Raw genomic sequence first — 26,709 nt, forward strand, 5'->3', positions numbered from 1 at the left:
TCACTTTGGTGAATCGGATCTTTTGAACAGATCGTCAATGGATTGCACATTTTTAGCCACTCTTTGTTCTTTGACTATATGTTTTTTAGTATTACTTCTACGTGAAGTCAACGATTTACATAGTTGAAGATGCTAATTTCAAATAACAGACTGTAGTGGTAATTTTTATACGATATATGGAGTAGATGAAAGCATAGAGTTGATAGTTCCGTTAGAGTACGGCAGTGTGAAGATTGTATATAGATATTAGACAAGCGAGCTAGGACAACTTTTTAAGGAAGGTACAAATCGGTTTTTCATCTCTCTTTACCAAACTCCCCCTTTGGAGAGGGATGGTGATGGTGTGTGGTGTTCCCCCCCCCCGCCACCACTAGTCAAAGTACATAACTCTGGATGGGAGCATACCATCAATTACTGTCAATGGTCGAAAGGTACAGTAGCAGCACCTACCCCACCCGTGTCCCCTCGAGATCGTCAAGTCGACGATGACAGGAGCACATATCGTGGTAGGGGTAAACAATAGTTGCAATTTCCAAACCTACGACTGGATGCCTTCCTTCAAATAACAACTGAAGTGCGGTAAAAAATCGGTAGAACTGTTTCAAACACACAGTTGGTACATGAGCGGGTCGGTCTTCATCTCTTTTTGCCAGTGGTGGCGGGGGGGGGGACACCCCTCACCATCCCTCTCCAAAGGGGGAGTTTGGTAAAGAGAGATGAAAAAACCGATTTGTACCTTCCTTAAAAGTTGTCCTAGTTCGCTATTCTAATATCTATATACAATCTTCACACTGCCGTACTCTAACGGAACTATCAACTCTATGCTTTCATCTACTCCATATATCGTATAAAAATTACCACTACAGTCTGTTATTTGAAATTAGCATCTTCAACACTCTTTGTTGTTATGATTTTCATTGAACGAGAATAACCTCTCACTCTCATTTCACCGCGGAGACGAACCAGCCCAGGGCTGAAAGTCTCCTTAATAAAGATATAAAAAAAAACTCATGTAAGCCAACAGCCCCAAATAACACATAGAATTATGTTAAGTAAACAGCTATACGACCAAAACCAGCCAAACAAATGTTATATAAACTGTTATATAACATGTGTACTGCTTAGGGCGGTGAACGCTTTTTAGAAATATCTAAAGAAAATACACATCTTTCATTGTTGGGTACAAACGATATGGAAAGGGAATGTTTTGAATGGTGTGGCGCTTTCTTCTGATATTTTTGACAATGGATGGGTGCTATTTAACTGCATTTCCCGGGCGCTTAATAAGTTTTCAACTGTTTTACTTATTAGGTTATATCGTGCATTTTGGGGAGAATCTAGCAAAATGGACCATTTTTGAGGTCTGCATAGCATGAGTGGCATTCGATTCGCCTAATATTTGTTCAATATATAGATGCTATTAGAGTCCATTTACCAGGCACCAAATAAGACGTGGATTGTTTTATTATGTTCTTCTATGTATTTTGGGGAGGATTGGGCAAAATGGACAATTTTTTTAGGTCTACACAATATGAAATGTGTGGCATTCAATTCCGATTGTTTTTTTTACAATGAATGGATGCTATTTGAGTTTATTTTCTGAACGCCAAATAAGTTTTCAAACGCTTTAATAGCTTATAGGGGAATGTACGTATTCTCGGCAACCTAAGCAGCGACCTTCTTTCTACAGCCTTTTTCTCTAAGGAACGCACACATATGCAGTATTGGTTTGTTTACAATCTTTTGCTGCCAGCTGCTCTAACAATTTCAGTCGAAATAATTGTCAAAAACTGTTTTGAAACGCTTTTACAAAGCTCCAATCTTCTCTAGTGAGAGCGAGTATTGTCGGCAACCAGTTTTTCTTCGGCAACCGTTCCATTTGAACTGCATGTAAATCTGCTGTTCTATTATCGGCAACTTGAAATCAGCTACAATTTGTAGTGTGTGTGTGTTGCATTTCAAGAAAACCTTGCTAGATTGCTTTTTCTCAGTGGTAAAAATATAGTCAAATTGAAGCTGAAAGCATAATGAATCGTTTGCATGCATTCAGCGAAGTGTTTTCGAAAGAAAATCCAGTGAAAATAGTGTTTCATTTTGTGTTGCCGAAAATAGTCTATCATGCCGAAGCCGTCATTTCCCCTATCATTTGGGAAGAATCGAACAAAATCTACCATTTTTTTAGGTCTGCACCGTATGAAATAGGTGACATTTGATTCTTCTAATAATTTGAAAATATATAGGTACTATTTGAGTTCATTTTTCGGACGCAAAAGCCATGTATTTTTGGGAGAATCGGCCAAAATTTACCTCTTCCTGATACCTGCACAAGATGGAACCATCACCAATCGATTCCTTGTATTTTTTTACATTGGTATTGGTATCTTTTATGCCTTCAAACTAGCGTAATCTAATTAGGTACGATTATGAGCTCGTTTTTTCCCACTGTGCAACGTCTGATACTGGAAATTGCTAAAACTAGGTATCATAAATCCGGCATTTCTGAAAAAAAAAATTTCTATCCGCCTGGAATTTTTTTGATGAGCTTCTTCTTTCTATTCTGAAAACATTTTAAATTAAAATGGGATACTTTTTTGCCGTTGGGTATTTGAGAGTAAAAAAACGACATTGGAATGCTAGGACCTTTTCCGGTAGGTTTTAAACTATGTTCTCTATAAAATCGTGGGTGGGACAAAGCATTGACTGTCCCACCCAGGTATTTTTGTACGTAGGACATATCCAACCTATCCCACTTGCTCCTCGCGCTCCTGCTTGAATGAGATGGTCAAATGCCAATGCAAATGTTTTGAACTATTGACAATATTGGTTGCAGTTGTGAGGTGAGTTTAACTATCAAAATTTCTTCTGCGAACTTTTGATGATAATCAAATGATTTATTCAGAAGAATGTAGAATAAATCCAAGCTCGCATTTAAATACTATAAAAAGTTTGCTCATCTCATTTGTGTCAAAATGACTTAAGCAACTACGGTGGACTCTCCCGAACTCGTTGGAAATCCAGAAATTTCCAAAATTAGGCTCCCTAACTCGATGGGTCTTTCAATATCGAGTTAGGACGAGTTGACTGTATATACTTTTAAAAACAAACAAATGGTGTCATGCATGATGATTATGATGATCTGTTAGATGAGTTCTGCTCCTACCACAAACGATCCAGCTGACAGGTCTTAACTTACGGCTCCATGGATAATTTGATCACATACAATCTGGACCCGGCGAACGCTTCGTATATTTCCTTCCAATGGGACATATACGACCTATATAGGTCCTTCAACATCTGAATCCACACACAACTGTGTGACGCTGTCCCCTCCCAAACTAGTTTTTTTTTTCCTCTGCGCGTTCACTTATTTCTGTCGGGTACTGTAAGCACGCGATTCCACATGGATGCACGGAAGGAGATATTGTGGTGCAGGGAATTATGGTTGAAATTGTAATAAAAGCATTTAATAAAAGCTATAATTGAACCAATGCCAACCGAGCAGACACTCACACCATGGTAAATTCACTGGGCTTTTCTCGTTTCACTCTTCGCTCTCCCCCTCTCTCTCTCCCAAGTCGGCGGGGGTCTCAATAAATATGCTGGCTAATTTCACTTTATTGTCGGAGGCAATTTCCCCGAAACGACAAGGAAAAGGCAGATAGAGGCGGACACATTTGCACTACGCCGGACACTCGTACACGCTCGAGAAGAGAGGCACACTCAGTCACAATTTTCACGATTGAAATCACTCGAAAGCATGGCTCTTTGTCTTCGCTTTTGATAGACCATTCGTTCAATCGGGGGAAAAAGTTCAATCTGGTAACCGAAATTTCCGATGAAAGTTGAATTTTTTTTACACATGCAGTTTGCGGTCACCAGCACTGCGCCATCGCACGGTTCCAGTTTCATCAACTGGAAGAAGTAGAAGGTAATGTCACTTCTTCACTCTTTACAATCCTTTGGATGATGTAGAATTAGCACACTATAGAACCCACACGATTCATTTATACACTCTAAACCGCGCGCACCGTTGAACCGAAAGCAAGGACGGAACTAGAACTAGGACGATAACGCGTAGGTACTACTAACCTCTGGGAACCGGCATTGGACTTTTTATCGCTGATGCTCTTGAGATATTCGGACGGTTTGATCAGGTGGTTGGAATTGTCAGTGGATCCGTTCGGGAAGGCCGGCGGAACGAATGGCAGTACGAGTTGTTTATTCACCAGATTCGGACCGTGACTGGACGACGACAGAGCGGAGTTCGAGCGCGACTGATAGAGCTGTTGCTGGCCGTAGTACTGATCGTCGACTACTGCCTTGGCTGAGACGCTGGTCGGACTCGCGAGGGTGCTGCCGTTTCCGTTACTGCTGTTGCCATTGCTGCCAGTGATGAGTTTGGCTTTCTTGTTCGCTGTTGCGAATAGACGGACGAAAAAGAAAAAAAGGAAAAAAATTAAAGAAAAATTGAGTTAGTCTCGTTGCAAACAACTAATAATAAGAAGAAAAAGAACGGCAAGAAAGAAGTAGGTAAAATGTTATAGATTGCACGAAACTTTTAACTCGGTTTCGTGCACCGATCCCCCGGTCGAGGAAGTCGAAGTTGTGTGTTGAAGCGCGGCTGGGGTCTTATCGCAAACTTATCTCAACATCACAACAACAGAGATAGTTTGCGAGCGGGTGGTCGGTACGTAACCTGATGCTTAATTTGGAAAACCATTTCATTTGCGACATTTTTTTTTGTCTACGGTTGAGATGACCTAGGAATTTGCTCGCTGTTTGGCGAACTAAAATTGCAATCGTCTTCTCGGTGCTGGTCCTAGATCATTCGAGAGCAATCGGGCGTGAACCATGCAACACGTTGGAGCGGATGAGTTTCATGTTTGAATGCATTTTGTTTTATAATAAATAGTGGAAGTGCATGCAATAACTGAATGGGTTTTCATTGCGTGATTTTTACGTTTGATTTACTTTTGGGATGCTGTATATAACACTGTAACTGGACGTTTCAATATGAAGTATGTACGTTACAACAATTTGTATAATGAGTTCGTTCAATTTATAAAAATTGTGTATATTATGCAACAATTTTGTTATGCTATCTAACATTATAAACAATTTAATAGTTAAATAACATATCATTAAGTTCTCTACACAGGACTTAGGAGATCCCGTTGCTTCATATTTTCAGAACATTATACCATTCACTGCTGGACATCACAATAAACCCCCAGTTCTACTAACATTGTTGCAAAATAGAGGAGGGTTTTTTTTAACTCTACCTATCGACCCATCAACTCAGGAACCGGGGACCAACGGCTTTACTTCACATCGACTGATACTGAGTGGTTGCGGTACAAGCACATATCGTCGATAATAGACGATTGTTGTGTATCAGAGAACGCTTGCGCAAAAAGACTAGGGTGGGAAACGGATTCGAAACTCAAATGTCATTAGCCAAATACATCCGTAGACCATAGGTCCACCGTTGAATAATTGGCAATGCACCCGTGTACTGAATGGGAATTGTGGGTTCAAATCCCACCGGTGCCCTTAGATTTTTTCGCAAATTTTCTCACACACACGTCTCTTACCGATGATATGTGCTAACCTCTCAGAATGTTCAAGCTTTCTCATAAACAATTAAATTGACTACAAAGTCGCTAAACCGTAAATCAAAGTATTAGTTGAGTTCGTTTGTGATGAAAGAAACATTGGGGAAAAGCATTTCTTCCTCAAAATTTAAAAGCGCTGGTGTTAACAAGCTGTTGTTACTAATAGCCAATTCGTTTATTATTCAGTTCCAACGTGGATCGGGTAGCAAGATTGGGTCTGCTTGTTTTCTGCCAAACGTCAGTTTGTTCATTTTTTTTTTAAATCCAGTTCAGGGTGAGGTTCGCACTGACAAAAAATTAGGTTCGGCACTGAGTTGGAACTGGTTCCAACCCCTATAATAAACGAATTCGCTATAAGGCTTCCATTTGGTGAATTTTCACATAAATTCGACACTTCGAAAATAAATTAAAATTTCCAAAATCCCCTCTGTTGTTGATTGTCTGATTTTCAAAAAGGTGTTTGTAAAAATTGATTCCCTGTCGGTCAAAAATAAGACTGGTGCAATAGCAGGTTTATTTGAAAATTTTCCATCGGTCACATTTAAGTGAAAATTCACCAAATGGATTACAGCCTAAATATCTCACGACCACACATATCACGAACTGTCAAGTCAAGTGATAGCAAGCCGAACAATGCATTAGCTCCTAAGTAACATTGATAGATTATCTATGTAGATTTTTTCTTTACATACCCACGGCCATGCATAGGCACTTCTAGCTATTTTCAACACACAGTTTGATAAAAGAAGCTATTATCTAGCATCTAATACGGTAAACCCGGCAAGAAACGGTTTTGTAGCTAAGTTATTAACGAAGGAGAAAGTCGACGGAGAGAGTCAATCAATGTTACTTCGGACCCAATACATTGTTAGGCTTGATAGTTTTCCGAAGGGCCTACATGGCAAATAAATCTAACTCATATTTGAAACCCTTTCACACAAATTCGCAAAAACGTAGGTCACTAATAGAAAGAGTAAAATTTAAATCAAATATCACTCATATAACGTCACTCATATATGAGTCCATGTTACTCAATTGTGAGTGGCATTTACTCATATTTGATAAAAATTTATGCATTCTGTAAATAACCTACGGTTTTGCGAATCTGAGTGAACGGTACTCAAATATGAATTAGTTTCATTTGCCGTGAAGTTTGTTTTGACGGCAGGATTGACTGCACGCTATTTATAAACAACCCAAAAATGAGTAGGGTTTACTAATTGAGCAAACAAAGTTGGACCTGAGAAGATGACAAATGAACAACATCGTTCGGAATCAGGTCGATGTTTTCCAATTCATCATCTTGTTAGTCCTAACTTTGTTTACTCAATTTGAAGTACCCTAATTTTTACGGATATGAGTAGATCCTAATCAAATTTGGGTTGTTTAGAAATAGCGTGCGTACTAAATCGATCCGTCCTTTCACGCAAAAATTAACATTTTGTCTACGGGATTCTTCAGTGGAGGATAAGAAACGATCCACTATGTTTCACGAAATTCGACATTTGTGCGATATTGATTTATTAGGCTAGCATGTTAAAAAAGGTAAGTCCTTTTAATTCATGAAATAATTAGATTTTTTGATGACCACCGCAGTGTGGATTTTCGTTAGTGCAATAATACAGCAAGATCATGGCGCCTAAAAATCGAAAAATATGAAAATTTTAATTAAACGTTTTCTTTGAAATGAGCAATAAATGTTCGAAATTTGTCCCAAAACCAGGCAATTCATTTACGGATTACAATTTCACAGCAGATGTGGTATTAGTTTTTCATTACTATTGTGTACCCGTAAAAAAAGAATCGTAGAGGTAGTTCAATTAAGGGGGTATTCCCGATCTTTTTTTTCAAAAAATCAAATTTTTTTTTTCACGTTTTTTTGTACTTTAGACTATATACTTTCATCCCCCAAGCCGTTTTCCGATCAGCGAATTCGGTGTCCAGGCATAGCTGACTAATGGTAAGAACCCCCAAAATGGTTTTAACTTAAGTCAAAACTTTAAACGCGTTTTTCTCGAAACCACATTTTTTTTTATCGGGCGAAGATTTTTCTCAGAAACTATAAGAGATATTGACTTGAATCTTTGCGCATTTTGTTCCTTATTAAATTTTTTGGAGCTTCTCCCACTTTCAACCAAAAATATTAACATTTAACATTGTTTGAAGCACCTTAAAGCTGCAAAAAAGCGGGCTAAAAATCGCCTGTTTTTTTCATATGGCTGCCATTTTGTTAATTTGCAAGATTTTTTGCTGCCAACGGGAGAAGCTCCAGAGAATCTTATGCAGATTATTAATTTCATCACGAAATCTGTTTCAGAGGAAGCCGTTCCAGAGAAAAGTCTTCGCCCGTCCAGGCGTTTGCGGCGAACAGGGGTCTGTTTGCCGCCATTTTGTAACGTCAATAATGTCTTTTTTTATGTCGAAAAAAAATTATTTGTAAACTTTAATGTTCAATAAACAAGAATCCCAGAGAGTTAGGCGCATTACTATTCATTTTCCTTGAAAAAAAAATTAATTGAAAAACAGGCCGAAAAAAGGCAAAAGATTGGGAACACCCCCTTAAATGTTTTGTAACCATACAATAGAGTTTACAGTATTTATAATTGATCATACTCTCCACAACGATAAAATTACAATATAATTTATTGTTTCTACAATAGAATCTATGGTAAATGGAAAAATATACAATATAACTTGAGCCATTTACCATTAAATGTATTGTTGTTCTATTGTTGAAAACTCTTACTATATGGGACGTATTGTACATCTACTGTAATAACAATATGTTGAAATTTCGTGTACTATGTACGCACAATTAGATCGATTGTTGGCAACAGAATTGCTTGTAATGCTATTTTATTTTATAGTAATTGTATGGTTGTTTTTTCCGTTTATTATTGAATGAATGAGTTATTTGCTTGATAGGCCAAAGTGAGGTGCTAGGCTGACATTACATTCCGTAACCATATACAACCTATTTCGAATTTCTCTTCAATTATATGTCTTCAATTAATGAAAGAAGGTCTAAGTCAGGAAGTTGGCAGTTTTTACTCCTTTTTAGGATAAATTTAGAAGTAAAGCTCTCATTTTCACAGTCCTTGGATCGAAATAAAGTTTGTGCTTTTTCATGTTTGATCCCAGCGATATGGTTTTCTGGTCAAAAACTTAAAAAAAAATCAGGCTCCCTGGGTAGAATATTTCCAAATGAAAGGTAAAAAATTATATTTTAAAATGGCGAAGGATTCAGTGATGCTTATTTTTTTGTAATAATATTGAACTACCAACCACACTGTGAACCGTTTTGATCTAAGTAATTTTTAAATATTTTTTAACAAGGCCAATACAAAGTATCAATTTCGGATCTATTCGAACCTGTTTCATCAAAATCGGTGATGAACAGGCTAAAAATGGAACAAATATCAAATTCATTAGTTTGAAAAGGTTAAGTATGCAAAGTTTAAAAACACAAAATCAATCTTAACGGAAAACTTTCTAAAGAAAATTTACGAGTTAAAACCTTGATTTCTTTGTCATCATGGAAAAAAGGTGGGCTAAAAAATCACAAAAATAGACCTTTCGTTTAAAAAAAAGAACTTAGAAATAACTTGAAATTTTAAACAGTGCTTCCAGCCAAACGCAAAAATCATCATAAAAATTCAAGTAATATTAGAATCCGCAATCATAGTTTATTATACAACGCTAGCTCATAGTGATTGGTACTGGAATGTTTTGGCAGTTGTCTATTTTGAAAGTACTACTCTGAATGTTCGTGCAGTTTTAAAAAAGTTCAACCAGATGGAAAAAGAGAAAAGAAAATTGATCGTGCACACCAGCGTCGAAAATCTAAATGGTCAGGTCTACAAATACATTGCTGAATCGAACTTTTGCCCCATCGGTTCCTAAAAAATTGTTCTACATACGAAGGAATTGAAAATTCATCACAGCTCTGTTAGAGCCTTACAACTTGAATTAGGGATTCTGTGCATGGAGTTAGTTTGATTCCGAATGCTTGGAGTTTTGAGATATTTAATTTTTTTCAACTAAGGTCGAACTTCTACCCCGCCTTATTATATTGTGCTATTACTGAAACTCTCTAGTGGCTACTCAGTCTAATACAATGAAGCATTGATATGGCATGTTACGGACCCTATTGCGATTAAGATTAATATATTTCTGTATTTTCTGAAAGGTAGTATCTTTTTTTTCCTTGATTTATTTTCCGTCGATCTTGTTTTCCGTACTGAGTACCAATGCTACCGACGCCAGGGAAGCAGCTCCCACAAGTGGATCATACCTATCGACCCATCAACTCACAGACCGGGGACCAACGACAGTATCTTAGCCAAGGTTGTTAATCGATAACCGTCGATAACGTCTGCGTTAACGTCTGTAATGGAAATTTGCATTGCAGGCGTTATCGACGGTTATCAATAAACTGCTCTGACCTTAACCATCCAGTTTTAATATAATATACAATAATGATGGTTGTTTGTACGTTAAATAGATCAATGATTCACTTTCACTGAACGCGTTCATTTCAATGTTCCAGAAATTTATATCGTTCGAAATATATGTAATCATTAAATTAGATAATTTTGACCGCTAATTTTTATGAAGCTCTTCCTATGAGCACTGCCTCCTATTTCTGCATCACCGATTGTAGCATTTTGCAATCAGCTGGGTGGAACGTGCCTACAGATCCGATTCAAAAAAACAACTACCAACCACATCCCTCCTCACCAATACCATTATTCATCATCGACCTCGTGCTCCATTCGCGAAAATCGGAAATCAGAACGGAATAACTGGTTCTATCATTCATAAAATAAAAAAATATATAGATATTTTACATCAATTCAGTGCACGCTGAATAATTTCTCCAGTTCCGATTTCAATTCCAATTTGCATTGCCTAGCGCCTCGCCCCTGCGTCTGGTGGTCGTAAATTGGTGTGCCTTCTCCACCACTTTGATTAATTATACGACCAGCTTCATCACATCCGTAGCCTCTCACTGCGTCTCACTCTTCGACACCATTCCACCGTGCGTTTGACTCCATTTCTTCGGGGGAAAATTCCATCAGATTGAAAGAGGCTGGAAATGGAGCCACACTACAGAATAGTAAACGATTATCTGCAATAATGCATAAAGATGCAATTTCTAAGCGAGCATTGAATTTCTGCCTAAGTTTCCCATTGCATTATTCTGATACAAGTTAGTTAGCTTTTACTCTCTACAATATGTAAATATGTCTAGACAAGCTGTTCTCTTCGTGTTCAATGAAACTAATCAAACAGCATGATAAATTATCCATTTTAAATTGATTAATTCATAAGAAATGAAACAGTTGAAATGAAATCTAAGTTGATTACGATTTCCACGTTGCAATCAAAGCATTTCACCAAAAAGTGCTATTCGCATATAACCGAACAAAAATGGCCATTCACAACAAAAGACGAGCTTCATCATCAGTGCGTACTAATTCCAGAGTCGGTGGTAAGTGATGCAATCTACCCAAATAAGCATCGTGCGGCCAATTCACCCAGGTATGTTAATTTCCTTTTCTCTATTTGGGTTTATGCCATTTGCGGATGTAAAGCACACGTGTGCCTTTGGGTAGCAAAAGTTTACTTTATCGATCGCCCAGTAAAAATTTCTTTCTCAAAGTGCGTATTCACTGAAATGTGCCCAAAACCATCGCTGACGTCATCCTCGGAAATGCATCAGTGCTTCGAGGTTTTTTTTATTTCTTCCTTTCGCTGATGGTACCTACGTGACGTTACCGATCGAACATGCGAGATCATATGCGGTTTCACATAAGCCACTGAACCACTGAACGGCATAATTTGCATCCGCCGGCTCGGTCTCTTTGACGACATCTTTGTGATAATAGTAGGATTTACGTAACAGTCGGTTTAATCACCCTTTTTTTGACGAATACGATTCAATGATTTCATCATGGGTAATTTTTTGTTTTTTAGACATATTAGTACGGGAACGGGCTCTAATGTTAGTCTTTAAATCTAGAGATTTGACCCATTGCACAGTTGTTTAAAAAGGGATTCATTCATGCATTCATTGGAAAAGATGTATCTTAGCTAATTTCAAGCAACGTTGTGTGAAGAAACTTGAACTAACCAATTTAGAGTAATTTTCCTCAATTATGTTAGGGTGTCTCTAAAAAAAAACAGTTCTATTGGTCTATTTTCATTTAAATTTGATTTTTTTCGGCAAAGTTGTCTTCAGATAACTTTTAGAACTTTTCAAGAAATTGTTTTCTAACTTCAATCAAATCAATTAAGATTTGTTGTTTTTATAAAAGTATACTTTCTTGATAAAAAGAGATACCGCCGATATTTTTATAGCAGAATATGCATCTTACGATGTTTCAACAGTCTATTGAAGATGAGAAATTAGCATTTAAAAATTGCGAGGAAAAAAACCTTTGTTTTAATATTTAGACGTTTTCGTGAAGTTTACGCGATTAAAAATAGTACTTTTGGTACTTGCCAACAATTTTTCCCCCTTGATTCGATCTCCGTTGATCTTGTTTTCTGTATTGAGTACAAATGCTACCGACACCAGGGAGGCAGCTCCCACACCTGGACCCTACATATCGACCCTTCAACTCATGTAACTTGATATTTCAGCGCATGAACAAATTCTGTCGGATGGTCTTAAGGACAATAGCGCTGTTGATATGCACCGACATCTTTAGACGTAACTTCCTGGTGTCTTTGGGTACGTTTTTGAGCAGATAAATGGCCTTCCTTTGGTAAAATTAAGCTTCCGGTGGTTTTCCAGAATACCCGTTACAACCGTAAAAGTGGTGCTAGAGCTACAAATTTATTTTTAAAACGTCATATTAGAACGAATTCAGAACTTTAACCTAAACATGAACCTTGGAGGCCTAGGTCCCTCCGGAAGATCCGGAACAACTGTGAAAGTGGTCAATTCATTAAACTGGTCCTAGAACTCAACGGTTTTTTTCGAAGCCATTCACAAACGTCTAATTAGAATGAACTAATAGTTTTGACCGGATTATGAGCCGGCAACGTGGTGACCCTCCGGATGATTCGGAACGTAAGTGAATTCAATACATGAAACTGTTCCTAGGCGTCGTTTTAGAATTAATTCAGAGTTGTGACTAGAATATATATCGTGGGGGCCACAGATTGACCCTCCAGAAAAGCGGTCTGTTCACAAACTCACCAAAAGGTTCGGACAACCTTAAAAGTAGCCAATTCATTAAACTAGTCCTAGAGTTCGGCAGTATTGTTCGAAACCACTAACAGAAGTCTTATTAAAATTAATTAAGAGTTGTGGCTGGAATATGGAATCCCATATGCGACGTGTATTCTTATAGCACGGTTTGACCGCGGTATAGGAATCTTGTGGTACCCGTATTATAGGAATCTGGCATTATCGAATCGGCACTATAGGAATCTTTGTCGCTATAGGAGTCGGAGTCGGACGCATTTTTGAGCATGAAAAGTCAGAATCGGAGTCGAAGAAAAAGTACCGACTCCGACTGTTTAAAAAAAATAATTTGAAACCAAGTTTGGTCCACATGCAGCTTTTTGACTCACGACCGATTCGGTTGAGACCCAGCTATACTGATAATTTTGATCTAATCAGCCTACGCATACGATTAAAACGTGATGCTTGCAAAGTTCTTATTTTTTAATTTCAAGTTTAACGTTGGCATAATATAAAATTATTAATATTGTGTCCCATTTGAGTCGGAGTCGATCGATTTTCATCTGACTCGACATACCCTTATTATTAAGTCGACGATGACAGGAGCACATACCGTGGTAGAGGTAACAATAGCTGCAATATCCAAACCTACGACTGGATGCCTTCCTTCAAATAACAACTTGAGTGGGGTAAAAATCGATAGAACTGTTTCAAACACATCGTTGGTACATGAGCGAGTTGGCGATCATCACTTTTTGCCAGTGGTGGCGGGGAGGAATACCCCTCACCATCCCTCTCCGACAAGGAAGTTTAGTAAAGAGAGAGATGATCAAACCGATTTGTCCCTTCCTAAAGTTGTCCTTGCTCGCATGCTACTCTCTGTATGCAATTTTCACACTGCCGTACTCTAACGGACCTATCAACTCTATACTTTCATCTCCTCATCTATCGTATACAAATTACCACTTAAGCCTGTTGTTTGAAATAAGCATCTTCAACTATGGAAAAACTTGTTTGTACGCTACAATCGATTATAAGAACTGCCATTACATTTGTTGTAGAAAAATGCAAATGCCGTACGGAATCAACGTTTACAATCTGATATTCAAGCCATTTGCTTGGCAGGATGATAGAGGCATTTTTTATGATTGGTTCCGGGGATATTCCTATCTGTTCCATATATTTTGCACGTGACAGGTACGTCTCACCACTAGAAGAATTAATTTGCATTTTTTATAAGGAAGCATAATGTTTGAAACATCATTTTGGCTTGATATCATTTTTAATTGGGTTCTTCTGAAATTCCGTCAATCGTCCACAAACAGACTTGGAAAAAAGGTCGGAGGACAATATACTGAATAAAGCAAGTAGACAAACCAAATTATGACACAATTGTAGTAATTCAATTAAAATGCTCAAAAGTTATGAATCGCTCTTTAAGGTGAAACTTTATGCTTTTTCTTTGATACCGAATCCACACCCGTTCAAACCATACCCAAATTTGAAATGCACCAATAGCATTGCAAATTAGAAAAATGGGAAGTATTGAAATTTTGAACATATTCGTAAACACAATATTATTGTATAACTGCTGCCAGGCATGGAAAATCATTTGCATTCATTTCATACATTCATTTACATTCATTTGCCTCTAAATTTTTTCGTCAAAAGCATTCCGCAAAATGATGTATAGAGTTTTTGTAGGTTTTGTTATTAACTACAACTTTTGGTCATAACTCAAATCTGTATCTCTTATGCATCACGAACTAGAGCGGGCAGAACTTGTTACTGTTTTTCAGTGAATGTAAAATACATTCACTGAAAAATAGAAGTGGCTTCTGTTCGCTCTGGTTCGTTATGCATAAGAGATACGAATTTTAATTGTTTACAAAAGTTTTAGCTAATAACAAAACCTACAAAAGTTCTATAAATAATTTTGCATTTCATTTGTTTGCTGAGATTCAGCTAAGCATTATCCAACACTCAGCAATCAAATGTCACATTTGCTGAGATCTCAGTGAAATTTATTTTTGCCGAGCTCGGGAGTAAAGTGTGTAGGGTAATCCAAACAGGAAAACATAGAACTCCTGCCGAAGTACAGAGAAGTTCTACCGAAGTTCAGGGAAGTCTTGCCAAAGTTCAAGGAACTCCAGCTGAAGTTCATCAAAGTCCTGCCGAAGTTCAGAGAAATTCTGCTGAAGTTCAGGCAAGTTCTGCCGAAGTTCATGGAATTATCTAATTATCTTTAAAAATACCAAGATATAACAGAATACCTTCATCAAAAAGGCTGAAATTTTAACAGAATATCATGAATACTTGTGTAGCAACTTGTGGAAATCGAGGTTCAAGTGAGCGTTTAGACAATAGTGACAAAAGCCAGTTGATTGCTTAGGAAAACGAAATCTAATGCTTGGAATTGCGTTACAAAAAAAAATGGTTTGCATTGAAATAATGCATTTTACAGGTATGTTGTCTTCGAAGGAAATGTTGCTATCAATATTTTGAAACGATCTACGGGATCTTTCATACGAAATACTTGTGTAATTGATGAGCAAAGTTAGCGACCACTATGATTGTGGCCCTAAAATTGAACTTAGAAAATGGTTTTCAGAAAATTTAAACAATAAATCAATCTTGTAAAAAGATAGCAGATAGCAGGTTTAGTTCTTTAATTTAGCACTGAAGAGTTTTTTCGATTGAGCGCTGCGTTATTTTGTGAAAAATCGATCCACTTTCACCTTAAGTTGTCCTGAGCTAGTTCTGTTCCAGTTGAAGTATACAATTCTTAAACAGGAAGCTTTTTAAAGAATGATTTAAATTTAACGAATGCTACTTCATTTTAAAAATTAAAAGCAAAATTCGTTCAAAGAGATTTCGAATGCAAAGAGATTTCGTAGACACACATCTTAGAAATTCAACGATTGTTAATTTTTTAAATGCACGCTAAACATGCCTTTGATGAATTTTATATTTGAGTTGACTACTTTTTGCTTTACGTGTTCATATATGACTACGTCTCATGATTTAATGTATAAAATCGCAGATCATGGATAGTAACATACATTCTTCAGCAGATATAGGTCAGTTTCATGAAATGACCACTTTTATGGATGTTCCCGAGGACCACTCCATAAATCCAATATTTCATTCTTATATCTTTACAAAAAGTGTTTTGAAAATAGCAGGGCTCTAAAATCGGTTTCATGAATTGACCACATTTACGTGCCAGATTTTCCGGAGCATACCAGGGTCTATGCTAAAAGGTCATTCGTATTTCATACACAGCAAAAAAATAATTTTGATATCACATCAAGGTGGATGCACTTTAATCGTGTCAAAAATATGGAGTAATATTACTTGCCAAAAAGGAGAAAATTATCATCATACAGTGCATGAATTGACATTTTGCTGCTTTTACTGCAATTGTTTATTTTTGTGACCATAAAATTACATGACATTTTCGACATGATTGAAGTGCATCCTCTTGGATGTAATATTTTTTTTGCTGTGTAGTTTCATAGTATATTCGAAAAAATCACAGAATTCTAGGATCAGTTTCATAGATTGACCACTTTTAGGTTGATTCAGATTTTCCATAAACCAGAATCGTTCCAGAGTTTATGATTAGGTTGCAATATAAATGTCGTTCATTGCATTTCCGTGGCACTCATCTATCAGTTTCTGAAAAGACTGTTATTCCGGATTGCTGTCCCACAGTCTTGAGAATCACCCTGAGGCTCACCTGGTTCATATTCTGGTCACAACGGCGAATTAATTCAAATTCATATTTCGAAAACCCTGCGAGCTCTGAGGTCAGTCTCGTGAATTGAGATTTTTTACTAATGTTCCAGGTTTTCTGAATCTAAACTATAGAAATCTTTCCATTTATGCGGTGAGTGAGTGATGCCGTCTACCCACCACTATTTTTCGGCTGTCCTTCACCCAATTGAGCTGATTTTCTGTAGATAACTGGTTGACACTAATCACATACAAAAAAATGAAGGACAGCCGAGAAACAGCGGAACCAGTATCGCTGGTAGATCACCTTTTTGTGATGCGCTACTATGCTAAGATCTACTACCGAATTCTGATCCTGACAACTTCATACTAGTGGAACAGGATTTCTCAGTAATCAAAGGAACATATTTCAGTCCTTGTTACTATTTATGTCCTGTTAATAGTGACAAGACTCGAGTACCCGTTATGAATTTTTATGTTGTATATTTCAAATCAAAAATATTATGTATGTGCATAGTGTATGTACATATAATCCTTTTTAGCTTTGTCCTTCTCGTTTTCTTTTCTGTCTTCTCTTTTCAGAAAGCGAGTAATATCACTATAACCAGAAACCATAAAAGGTTAGGACAAGAGTTAGTGCTCATGTCCCAACCGTTAGATGAAAATGGAGCATCACTTATCCTTTCTAGCCTAGATGCTTCCAACAACAAAATAATCATATAATTACCAAAAAAAGAGGTTCAATGTTTTCTGAATAATCTGGCCCCGCAGAGTAGGCCTAGCCGTTTTGGCATGTGTGACGCATCTTCGATGTAAAGCATATATCAAATGGACAAGAAATATGATGGAGATATATCCATCATTTTCCAAGAGGCTTTCAATAACGGGCTGTGTTGGTGTTAGGTTAGATTAGATTAGATTAGATTAGATTATATTAGATTAGATTAGATTAGATTAGATTAGATTAGAATGACAGCCGAATAACAGACACGACGGTACCACCCACCGCACGAATGAAGCGATTACTATAGTCCAGTAACGAATGATCCGTAGAATCCAAACAGAGTCCACATTGTCATGATCAGTGTTCGGAAAATCGCACATCTCACGCTTAAGATTATTATTAGAAAACATTGAAGTGCATTAAAGATCCATGAAGGTACATTCTAAAACACGTATCAAATTTGAAATTCGCGAAGATTTCCCACTGGATACATTGAAGTGCCTACGAGTTATGCTTTGCGAAATTCATCTGCACAAAAATCACCGATAAGTTTGAAGGTTCAAAAATGCATTGCTTTATATTTTATTTTATTCATTTTCGGACATTGCCAGGTAGATGGGTAGCATAACACCCGAAACCAGTCGACAGAAAGGTTATTTTTAATCTGTTTTAACGTTTTTGGAATGATAAGTGTTGTGTCTTGCCTCACGTCGCGTTCTGTGAGTATTATTCATTGTTATTATTGTTGTAAAGTCTGGAACGCGCAAAAATTGGTCCACTTCAACTTGGTGTATTTTTGTTAAAAATGCATTTAAAAAACCTGAAATGCTGCATTTGGAAGTTGAGTGTATATACAATGGTTGCTATGATGAGTTTTCACCGTTTGCTCTCCAGTTTTCAAAATGACGTACAAGCAAGAGGAGCAGCGTGTCGAAATTTTGCTCGCGCAGCAAGAAAATCCGACGTTCTCACACGCCAAGTTGGCAAAATTGCTGGATGTGGCCAAATTGACCGTGACAAACGTTTTAAAAGTGTTCGGGGAGCGTCTGTCGACCGCCAGGAAGCCTGGAAGCGGCGGCAATCGTAGTCCAGACGTGGCAGCGACGACGAAGAAGGTGTCGGTGAAACATAAGCGGAATCCTATTCTCTCCATCCGGGACGTCGCTGGCAAGCTAAATGTCTCCCATACTACTGTGCAGTGGGCCAAGAAACGAGCCGGGTTATCAACGTATAAGAAGGTGTAGGTGGTGAACCGAGATTACAAACAAAACACGTCGGCAAAGCAGCGGTCCCGAAAGCTGTTTACAAATCTGCTCACAAAGTTCGACTGTGTCGTCATGGACGACGAAATTTATGTGAAGGTGGATTTCAAGCAGCTTCCGGGACAGGAGTTTTATACCGCAGGAAAAAGGAAGGTGGCTGAAATTTTCAAAACCATCAAACTATCGAAGTTCTGTAAAAATATCTCGACTGGCAGGCCATATGCACGTGTGGTCTAAAACGTGGCATTTTCATTACTACGGGAACCATTTATCAAGAGATCTACGTCCAGAAGTGCCTGGAAAAGCGGCTGCTACCATTCCTAAAGCAACATAATAGACCTGTGCTGTTCTGGCCGGACTTGGCGAGCTGCCACTATGGGAAAAAGGCAATCGAGTGGTACGATGCGAACAACGTGGTTGTGGTACCCAAAGACCACAACCCTCCCAACAGCCCAGAACTCCGCCCTATCGAACGGAATTGGGCCTTGATCAAACGGAATCTCAAAAAAAAAAAACTAATAAATCCATGGAAAACGAGCAGTAGTTTAAATCTAACTGGCGTTCGGCGGCGAATAAGGTCGATGAGACCACTGTGCAAATTTAATGCAAGGGGTTAACCGGAAGGCACGGCAGTTCAGATTTGGCAAACCAAAAGAATAAACGAACATTTTTTGTCCTTTAAATATTTGAATTGAACTTCCAAAAGAAAAATAATAAGATTTTTGTGATATGAATTTTGACTGAAAGAAACGATTTTTTTGTCGACCAATTTTTGCGCGTTCCAGTCTTTATTTGTATCAGTGGATGGACAACTAACAAAACATGCATAAACATGCCAAAAATTGAAGTTTGAGTGGTTTTCATGTGTTTTAAGCTGGAATTATTTTTTTGTGAGGAAAATGCATGATAATCTCAAGCGTGAGCCAGATTCGCATGCGAGTTTATTCTCTTGAGAGGGCTCAATAGATGAGATTTGAGAATGGTTTTCCTAACAATGGTTGTGAATAATTCTATCAACTGCTGTTGACAGACTCATGTTCGTCAGTTTGAAATCCTTTTAAGAATCAATTCATGTAATTCTTCCTGGCTTTTGACGCTAGTGTTTCGTCAGTTCCCGATTTATTGTTCTTTTAAGCACTTCCACAGTTATTGATTGATAGCTTTCGGAGGAAGCAAATCGCACCGGGAATCAAAACCACCGCTTTCGACTTGGCAATTCCGTGAGTTAACTGAGTCAGGCTTGCTCAATAGACTGATGCAAAATTTGACTTTTTCGCTCCACAATGCTTAAATGGTTTCAAATCGGGTCCTGATTAGCCTCCCAAAGTTACAACTGATTTGGTTAGAAACAGACTTCGCACAAGCCATTTGAAGTTTACATGTAAATTACTATGGGAAATCTCAACTTTTTGTTCATTGCCTTCTAGTCTTTTTCCATATTGAGCTGCGAAACAGTTCGATAACCATTATTAAAGAAAAATTTCTCAGCTACAACTTTGCTGAAGATCGTTTCTTTGTAAAACGAGACAGGAAAAAGTTATTAATTATTTAAGAGATTGGTAAACTTATGACATGATCAAGCAGCTGCTCTGTAGGCAACACTGTATTTTGCAGTGTGACATAGTAGCCATGATTTTTGTGTCCTATTCAACGCCCCAGAAACAGCAATGTTGCCTGCTGAGCAGTTGATTGAGCATGATGGTAAGACATCAGCGCATTGAACCATTGATAACTTCCGATCCTTGCATTTAATCAAAAAGTGGTCTTGGGCAAAGTTGTAGCTGGGAAAATTTCCTACAAGTACAGTTGAAAGTTTTTGAAGCAGACCAATATGGTGAATTATTAGATAGACATGAACAAAAATCTTGGTTTTACCATAGTAATTCCCATACAAACTTCAAATGGTTTGTGCCATCTCAGTTTCTCACCAAAGGGGTTCAAATTTTGAGAGGTTAGTCAGGATCCGATTTGGAATCGTTTAAGTATTGTGGAGCGAAAAAGTCAAATTTTGCATCAGTCTATTGCTCAATGACTGAAAATGAATATCCAGCTGCATTTGGTTTATTTCTTAATAATCATGGAATTAAATTTATATAACTGACGAAAATTGGGCTAGCATGGAATAATTGTAGAGATTCAGAGGCCACGTTAGGCTGGAGGGGTACACATTAGGCAGGCCTGAACTAAGCTATCTGAGGCCCCAGAATCCATTAATGGTGTTCCTACTATTGGAAACTTATAGTCATAATAGCCACTTTAACACATTTTAGGTCATTTGTGACTTGTCCGGGGATGAAATTTTAACTCTTGACCTTTAGCGTGAGAAGCATGAATGGAACTTTAACATAAGGATTTTTAAACCAGATCAGATCTTAATGCTCCATTTTATGGATAACCACATATTCCTTTCTATGGAGTGTCGAGTGGTTCTGCATGATTCCACGTTAATCTTCTCTCATAAGTTCTATGATAAAAAATTCCTGAGGCCCATCGTTGTGAAATAAAAATAAAAATTAACAATTTAAATCTTTTCTGCAAATGAATATGCAATGGTAGCGTGAAACTTTTGATAATTGATGCAATCAGCCAATGTTTTAGGTATTGTTACCTAATATGATTGTATTTTATGAGGTAAATCAAAAAAATCATCTCACGATGCATTTCAAACTAAAGCATCTCGAACAACAATCACCAAAATCATATCCTCCACACAACGACATCTATATTTACTCCGCAAGCAATCAAAAACGCTCCGCTCCTATTCAATCAAAACCACTTTTCTTTCTTTTCGATTGATAGTCTCTTTCGATTTAGCCGACAAATCTCAATGAGGAGGTACTTTAGCAAAAGATGAATTTAGATTTGTTGGCTCGTGTTCGACTTCCTGATGAAGCAGAAACAAAACCGGAATAATGAACACCCTCCCGGTTTCCGTTCCGATAAAAGAAATGACGCTCTGTTTTTCGAGTGTATGCCGAATAGATTTAGGTTGAGCTGGCAGTGCTCGAATGTTCAAACACTATGATTTGATTCAAAGGTTGCAGTTTTGATCATTTTCTGTTTCCGAAAATCTCCGCCCCAATTGCTCAAGAAGGTGGTTTGAATTGAGCACTAAAAGCAGTGCTTTTCGCTTCGACACCTTCCAAAATGGCAATTGACATACACACATGCGCAACTGGACGACGACCGATAAATTGAAAAATTTCCTTTGGCCGTGGAGGTTAGATAACAGTCCGAAAACGAAAAGTAATTTTTCATCGCAGACATTGACTTCGATTTGAAACCGCATCACACGTATGTTCACATCGCAAAGAGCATCCATCATGTGTGAGAGAAGATGATTAATTGCAAGATTCGTTACACCAAGTTTTTTTTTCTCTAAACGGAGAGGGAGGTCTTTCTAGCGCTTTCAGAGAGCACAAGTTCAAAATCAAGAAATCTAATTACCATCATCCCCGTCAGCGCAAGGGATGGTGGAAAAGTATTATGTGATTATAAATTGATAACTCGCAGGTAATTATGAAACCAGTTTGAAGTGTGTGTGAGAGAGAGAGGGCATAATTGTTGGAACCATTGGCTGTGATAGGTCGTTTACATTTGGGTTCGTATGCTGAGGAGTAGTGGAGCCGGCACAGGTATTGGCTATGTGATATCATCTTAATAACCGTTATCGAGATTAAGTCGCATATCACCAAAAGCATTTGCTACAGGGAAAGATAATAATAATATGATTGATGATGTTAAAATTTAAATTTAATGCATTTTTGATCACATCGTTAGAAACCAGAGTAAATTAGTAAACGATCAAAGTCAGTTGCTCAAGCAATCTCATGGGGCAACGAGATATTTTACAATGTCGTGGCAAAACAATCAGCTGGCTCTGAATATGAATCATGTCACCAAAAACTTTAAAATAAACACTCTTCCAGCTATTCTAGCTTCTACACGTGGGATACCAGAGGAAGAACATGACTGATCTAAATGCGATGGTTTCTTGTAGTTCTCCTTCTTTTATTTTACGCTTTTTACGCCTCTGTAGCGAGCGTTTTGCCGGCTCTCCACTTAGGGTTCTAGATGCAATTTCATAGTCATTAATTGATAGCTTTCTATGCCAACCAATGCATGTGTTTGTATATTGTGCGACAAGCACAATAATACTCAATGCCCAGGGAAGTCAAGAAAATTTCCAACCCGAAAGATTTCCCCGACCAGACAAGGAATCAAACCCGACGCCTCACGCTTGGTAATACCGTACCTTTACTATCTAAGCTACCTGAGGCCCATAGTTAACAGTAGTGAGCCAGTCGATTAAGTAGCTTGAATCGTTAAGCCAGTTGATCGACGTTAGAAGAATTACGCCGCTAGCGATGAAATTTTCTCAGCAGCCAAAACCACTGTGAAGGTTCGTTTCGCTGTCACCGTTTAGAAATGTCTCCAATTTTTAAGAAAACCACCAAACCATAATCATATTAATTTGCACGCATTTCACCGCCGAAAGGAAAAAGAGAAACTTTTATTTTCACCAAATTTTCCCCCTGCCGAAGCGGCTACCCTTGCAACGTATTCCAGTCAAATTCGTCGAAAAATTGTGCAATACCTCATTTGCTAGTTGTTGTTTGTCTTCTTTCGGAGCAGGGTTTTTTGGGTTGTGCTCCGTCTCTTCCTCAACGCCCGTTGCCGTCCTACCGGGTTTAATCGAAATCGAGATTATGAGTAGATTTTTGAATGGGTTTATGGCAGTTGGAACGAGTGGCGAGGAAAAAGCACAGCTGTTTGCTGCACCGATGACTAGTAATGTTGTTGTTTTACCACAGCGCTTCGCGAGCAGAGTATCTAGCCCAATACATGAAGCTCTCGTAGCCTCAAGTTGAATTGAAGCCATTTGAAGAAATAAAACAGCGCGCGCATATAATTGCTCCGAATCAGAAGGAGGAAAAATGAGTGGAAAAAAAACCTAACGGCTTATTCAAGAGTGGCTGTAAAATCGCTCGTGCAAGTGCTTCGACATATTTTCCCCCCAATCGGCCTGACGGTCGGTGCCGATGCGCGAATATTTTCGAGCGCTCGAGACCTCTCGGAAACGCTTTCATTCAATCGATGACTATCGCGTTGTCTACGGTGATTATCTTAGAAGGAAATAAATGGATACCGCCATTGGTTGGCGAGCAGCCAATTATAAATGACATTTTAATTGAGCGGGGAAGCATATAGGTTGCTTAGAGTTTCGTCAAATTTGTCAACACTTTTACTTTTTTGCTAACAAGTTGGAGTGGAAACCACATTGGTGACGCAACTAAGCTTTGGATTCACATTGAACGCCGTTTTCAAGTTTAAGCTGTTCGAAATTATGCTTTAGCTTCGAAAGGAAAAACCACCTGAAATTGAGAGTCTTAAGTTTTTAAATTGGCCTAAGCTTATTATGGTAGATAGGATGGATGAAGCCTCAGTTAGTAAACGCAAGGCGGCGGGTGCGAGGAAATCTTTCGGGTTGCACATTTTCTTGACTTCCCTGGACGTAGAGTATCATTGTGTAATTCATGCATTGGCATAGGAAGCTCTCAATTAATAACTGTGGAAGTGCATCTAGAACACTAAAAACAGCCAAAACAAGTAAAATAGTCGCTACAGAAGCGTAAAAGCCTAGAAGAAGAAGTTATTATCGAGGATCTTGGTTACTATTGAAAGTTTTGTGTGCCAAGTTTTCTGAAATTACCAAAGTATGATTATCAAATCTCACGTAACATTTGAAAAGGGCCTATCCTCGATTGGATGATCGATTCTCGTCATCGACTTTCTCTTTGGTTTACCACGGCTACATAAACGAATTTATCGCTAACCTCTTAGCATAGTTCGACAGAAGATGGTGTTAGCTTGCGTCTGAAACAACTTACTGAATGGGAAATTTATTTGCAGTCGGGTTATTCGCCAAAGAGAAAATCGATGAAGATAATCGATCAACAATGATAGGCCCTTTTCTCGTGTTGCACGAGAAAGGTTGTTCCTTCAATATGGCTCAATTCACTTAACGAAGCCATATTTTTTTCTCTGAAAATAGCTATAAATTAAGGCCAAAATTACGTCAATGTTTAAACACTTTCGAAAATTTTAAAACATCATTTGACGTATTTCAACCGTTACCGTTTTGAGCAGCATGTATTTAACTGTTTAAAAAAAAAAACATAGAAAACCTAGGTTTTTGTTCTAGTTACTCCTCTGTGCAGTGCTCATATTGAAACAGTTTCTATCCATACCTTGCTATTCGGGAGGTTGTTAGGACCACTCAGAGTTGGAAAATTCATTCTCAAATCTCATTCATTGAACTCTACTGAGATAATAAACTCGCATGCGAATCTACAAATCAATACTTCATAACATATGGGTCATATTCCAGCTCAAATGGGTACAGAATTTAAAAAAGTTGTGGTCAATGTCACCGATTTGAGCCAAACTTGGCCAAAACGCTTATTTTGGCATTCTGAGCTTTCAGCTTTCAGAAGAGATTACTCCACAACCAAATAAGCTATTCGTGATATTAGAACGTCAATTTAAAGTTTTTTTTTAATGTAGATTCTTAAAGATACACCCACATTTTGTTTTTGTTATAGTAACTACAGTTAATAGACTGACTATCGGGAGATATCAACATTGTCAAAAAATAGCCTATTTTCACCATGGGCGGGATTTTTCATTTCTTCATATTTTGGGTTCAAATGTTCACCACACTTTGGAAGACTGAAAGTGCAAATGATTTGGACAAATAGTTTTTGAGATATGACCAGATGAGTGAGTGGTAGTTTTGAGCTTTAATGGTGAAAAATCACCTTCGTTATTTCTGTCTTTTGGCATATCTATCTATTTACTTTACTAGGGTAACTGATGATGGTTGGACCTATTTAGGCCAGTTTCAAACGACGTCAATATTCATATCGTATTTTTTTTTATGAATTCAACATATTATTATGAAAAATGCGTGATTAGGGGAAAGATCTACCTTTCTTGTTTCTAATAATAACATAAAAAGTTAAATATTATGAACAAATGATTTTATAAAACGTTTTTATTCAGCAAAGAATTATGATGTTGGTTGGACCTATACTGATCTTGGTTGGACCTAAAAAATGATGATGGTTGGACATATTTTTGCAAATGCTAGTTTAGCCCATATTTGTTAAAAAACTTTGTTTAGAGCTTATTGGTATCATAAAAAAACTCTTTTTATACAGTTTTTATGAATTTGCTATTTAAAAAAATCAAGAAATTTGAGTTTAACTTCGTTTTTAAAAAAAGTTCACTTTCCACGCCTTAGCTATTCATCAGGGCTCATTTTCTCGGGAATCATTGACCCGATTTGGAATTTTTTTAACGTCAAACTATAGTTATTGTGGTCCCATTGTAAGTTATTGAATATTTTTGGAATCGGTCAACTGGTTCCAGAGATATGGCCGGAACAAGTTCCAGGGTATATGGAACATGAACCTAATTTTGACATGGAAGCAATAAAACCTATCATGCGACACTTCATATTACTTCCAAATTCGATAACAAGATCAATAACAAAATTGAGTGCCTTGGACCACATTGGCCACTTCCGGGCCTGTTCTGGGTGCCCCCGGGGAATTTAGGGGCTTAAAATGACAGAATATCAGAACTTAATTTCGGTTTTATAGTTTTTTTTTCTACTAGGAGTTTTTTTTTTTCGGAAATAAGTTCAATTTTTAGTTTGTTAACATTTTATTTCAAGTTAATTCACACACAGAAGGTGTATATGAAATGCTTAATGTAAATTCATATTAATAGATTCTTTCGGCGCTTCCGTGGTAGTTCGGAAATCGGTGGTTACCCTTTCAACCAACATGACGATGGAATTCCTCATTTAAATTTACGCCCAACTAGTGACGCAAGGTCTTTAGTAGCATCCAAGATCTTTTTGGCCGTCTTGGGACTGCCAGAAGCAGCGCACATACAAACCCAATTCGCTAGCTGGTTCTCCAAATCAACACTCAACACTATTTCCCTTTCATATTTCTTGCCGTGGCTTTCCTTAATTTTTGCGTCGTTTTCGGAATATTGTACCTTTTCTGTGCCTGATACGCGGTAAGTAATTTATTTCTTACTAAAAAAAGCCTCTTGAAGATTTTCGACCGTATAACTCTTTTCTTTAGCCATTTTTTC

General features: G+C 37.7%; 1 protein-coding gene across 4 annotated transcripts in view; it reads right to left on the reverse strand.

Moving 5' to 3' along the window:
• Positions 1-26,709, reverse strand: part of f (forked) — a 470,851-nt gene that overhangs the window by 31,386 nt on the left and 412,756 nt on the right. For all 4 annotated transcript variants that reach the window (XM_065230982.1, XM_065230983.1, XM_065230981.1 and 1 more), the window contains one exon: positions 4,090-4,414. In XM_065230982.1, the coding sequence (XP_065087054.1) occupies positions 4,090-4,414 (325 nt within the window). The remainder of the gene's footprint in view (positions 1-4,089; positions 4,415-26,709) is intronic.

The sequence above is a fragment of the Ochlerotatus camptorhynchus genome, unplaced genomic scaffold (genome assembly GCF_037179485.1).
Source record: "Ochlerotatus camptorhynchus isolate MF236.1 unplaced genomic scaffold, CSIRO-AGI_Acam_v1.1 ptg000336l, whole genome shotgun sequence".
Classification (NCBI taxonomy): Eukaryota; Metazoa; Arthropoda; class Insecta; order Diptera; family Culicidae; genus Ochlerotatus; species Ochlerotatus camptorhynchus.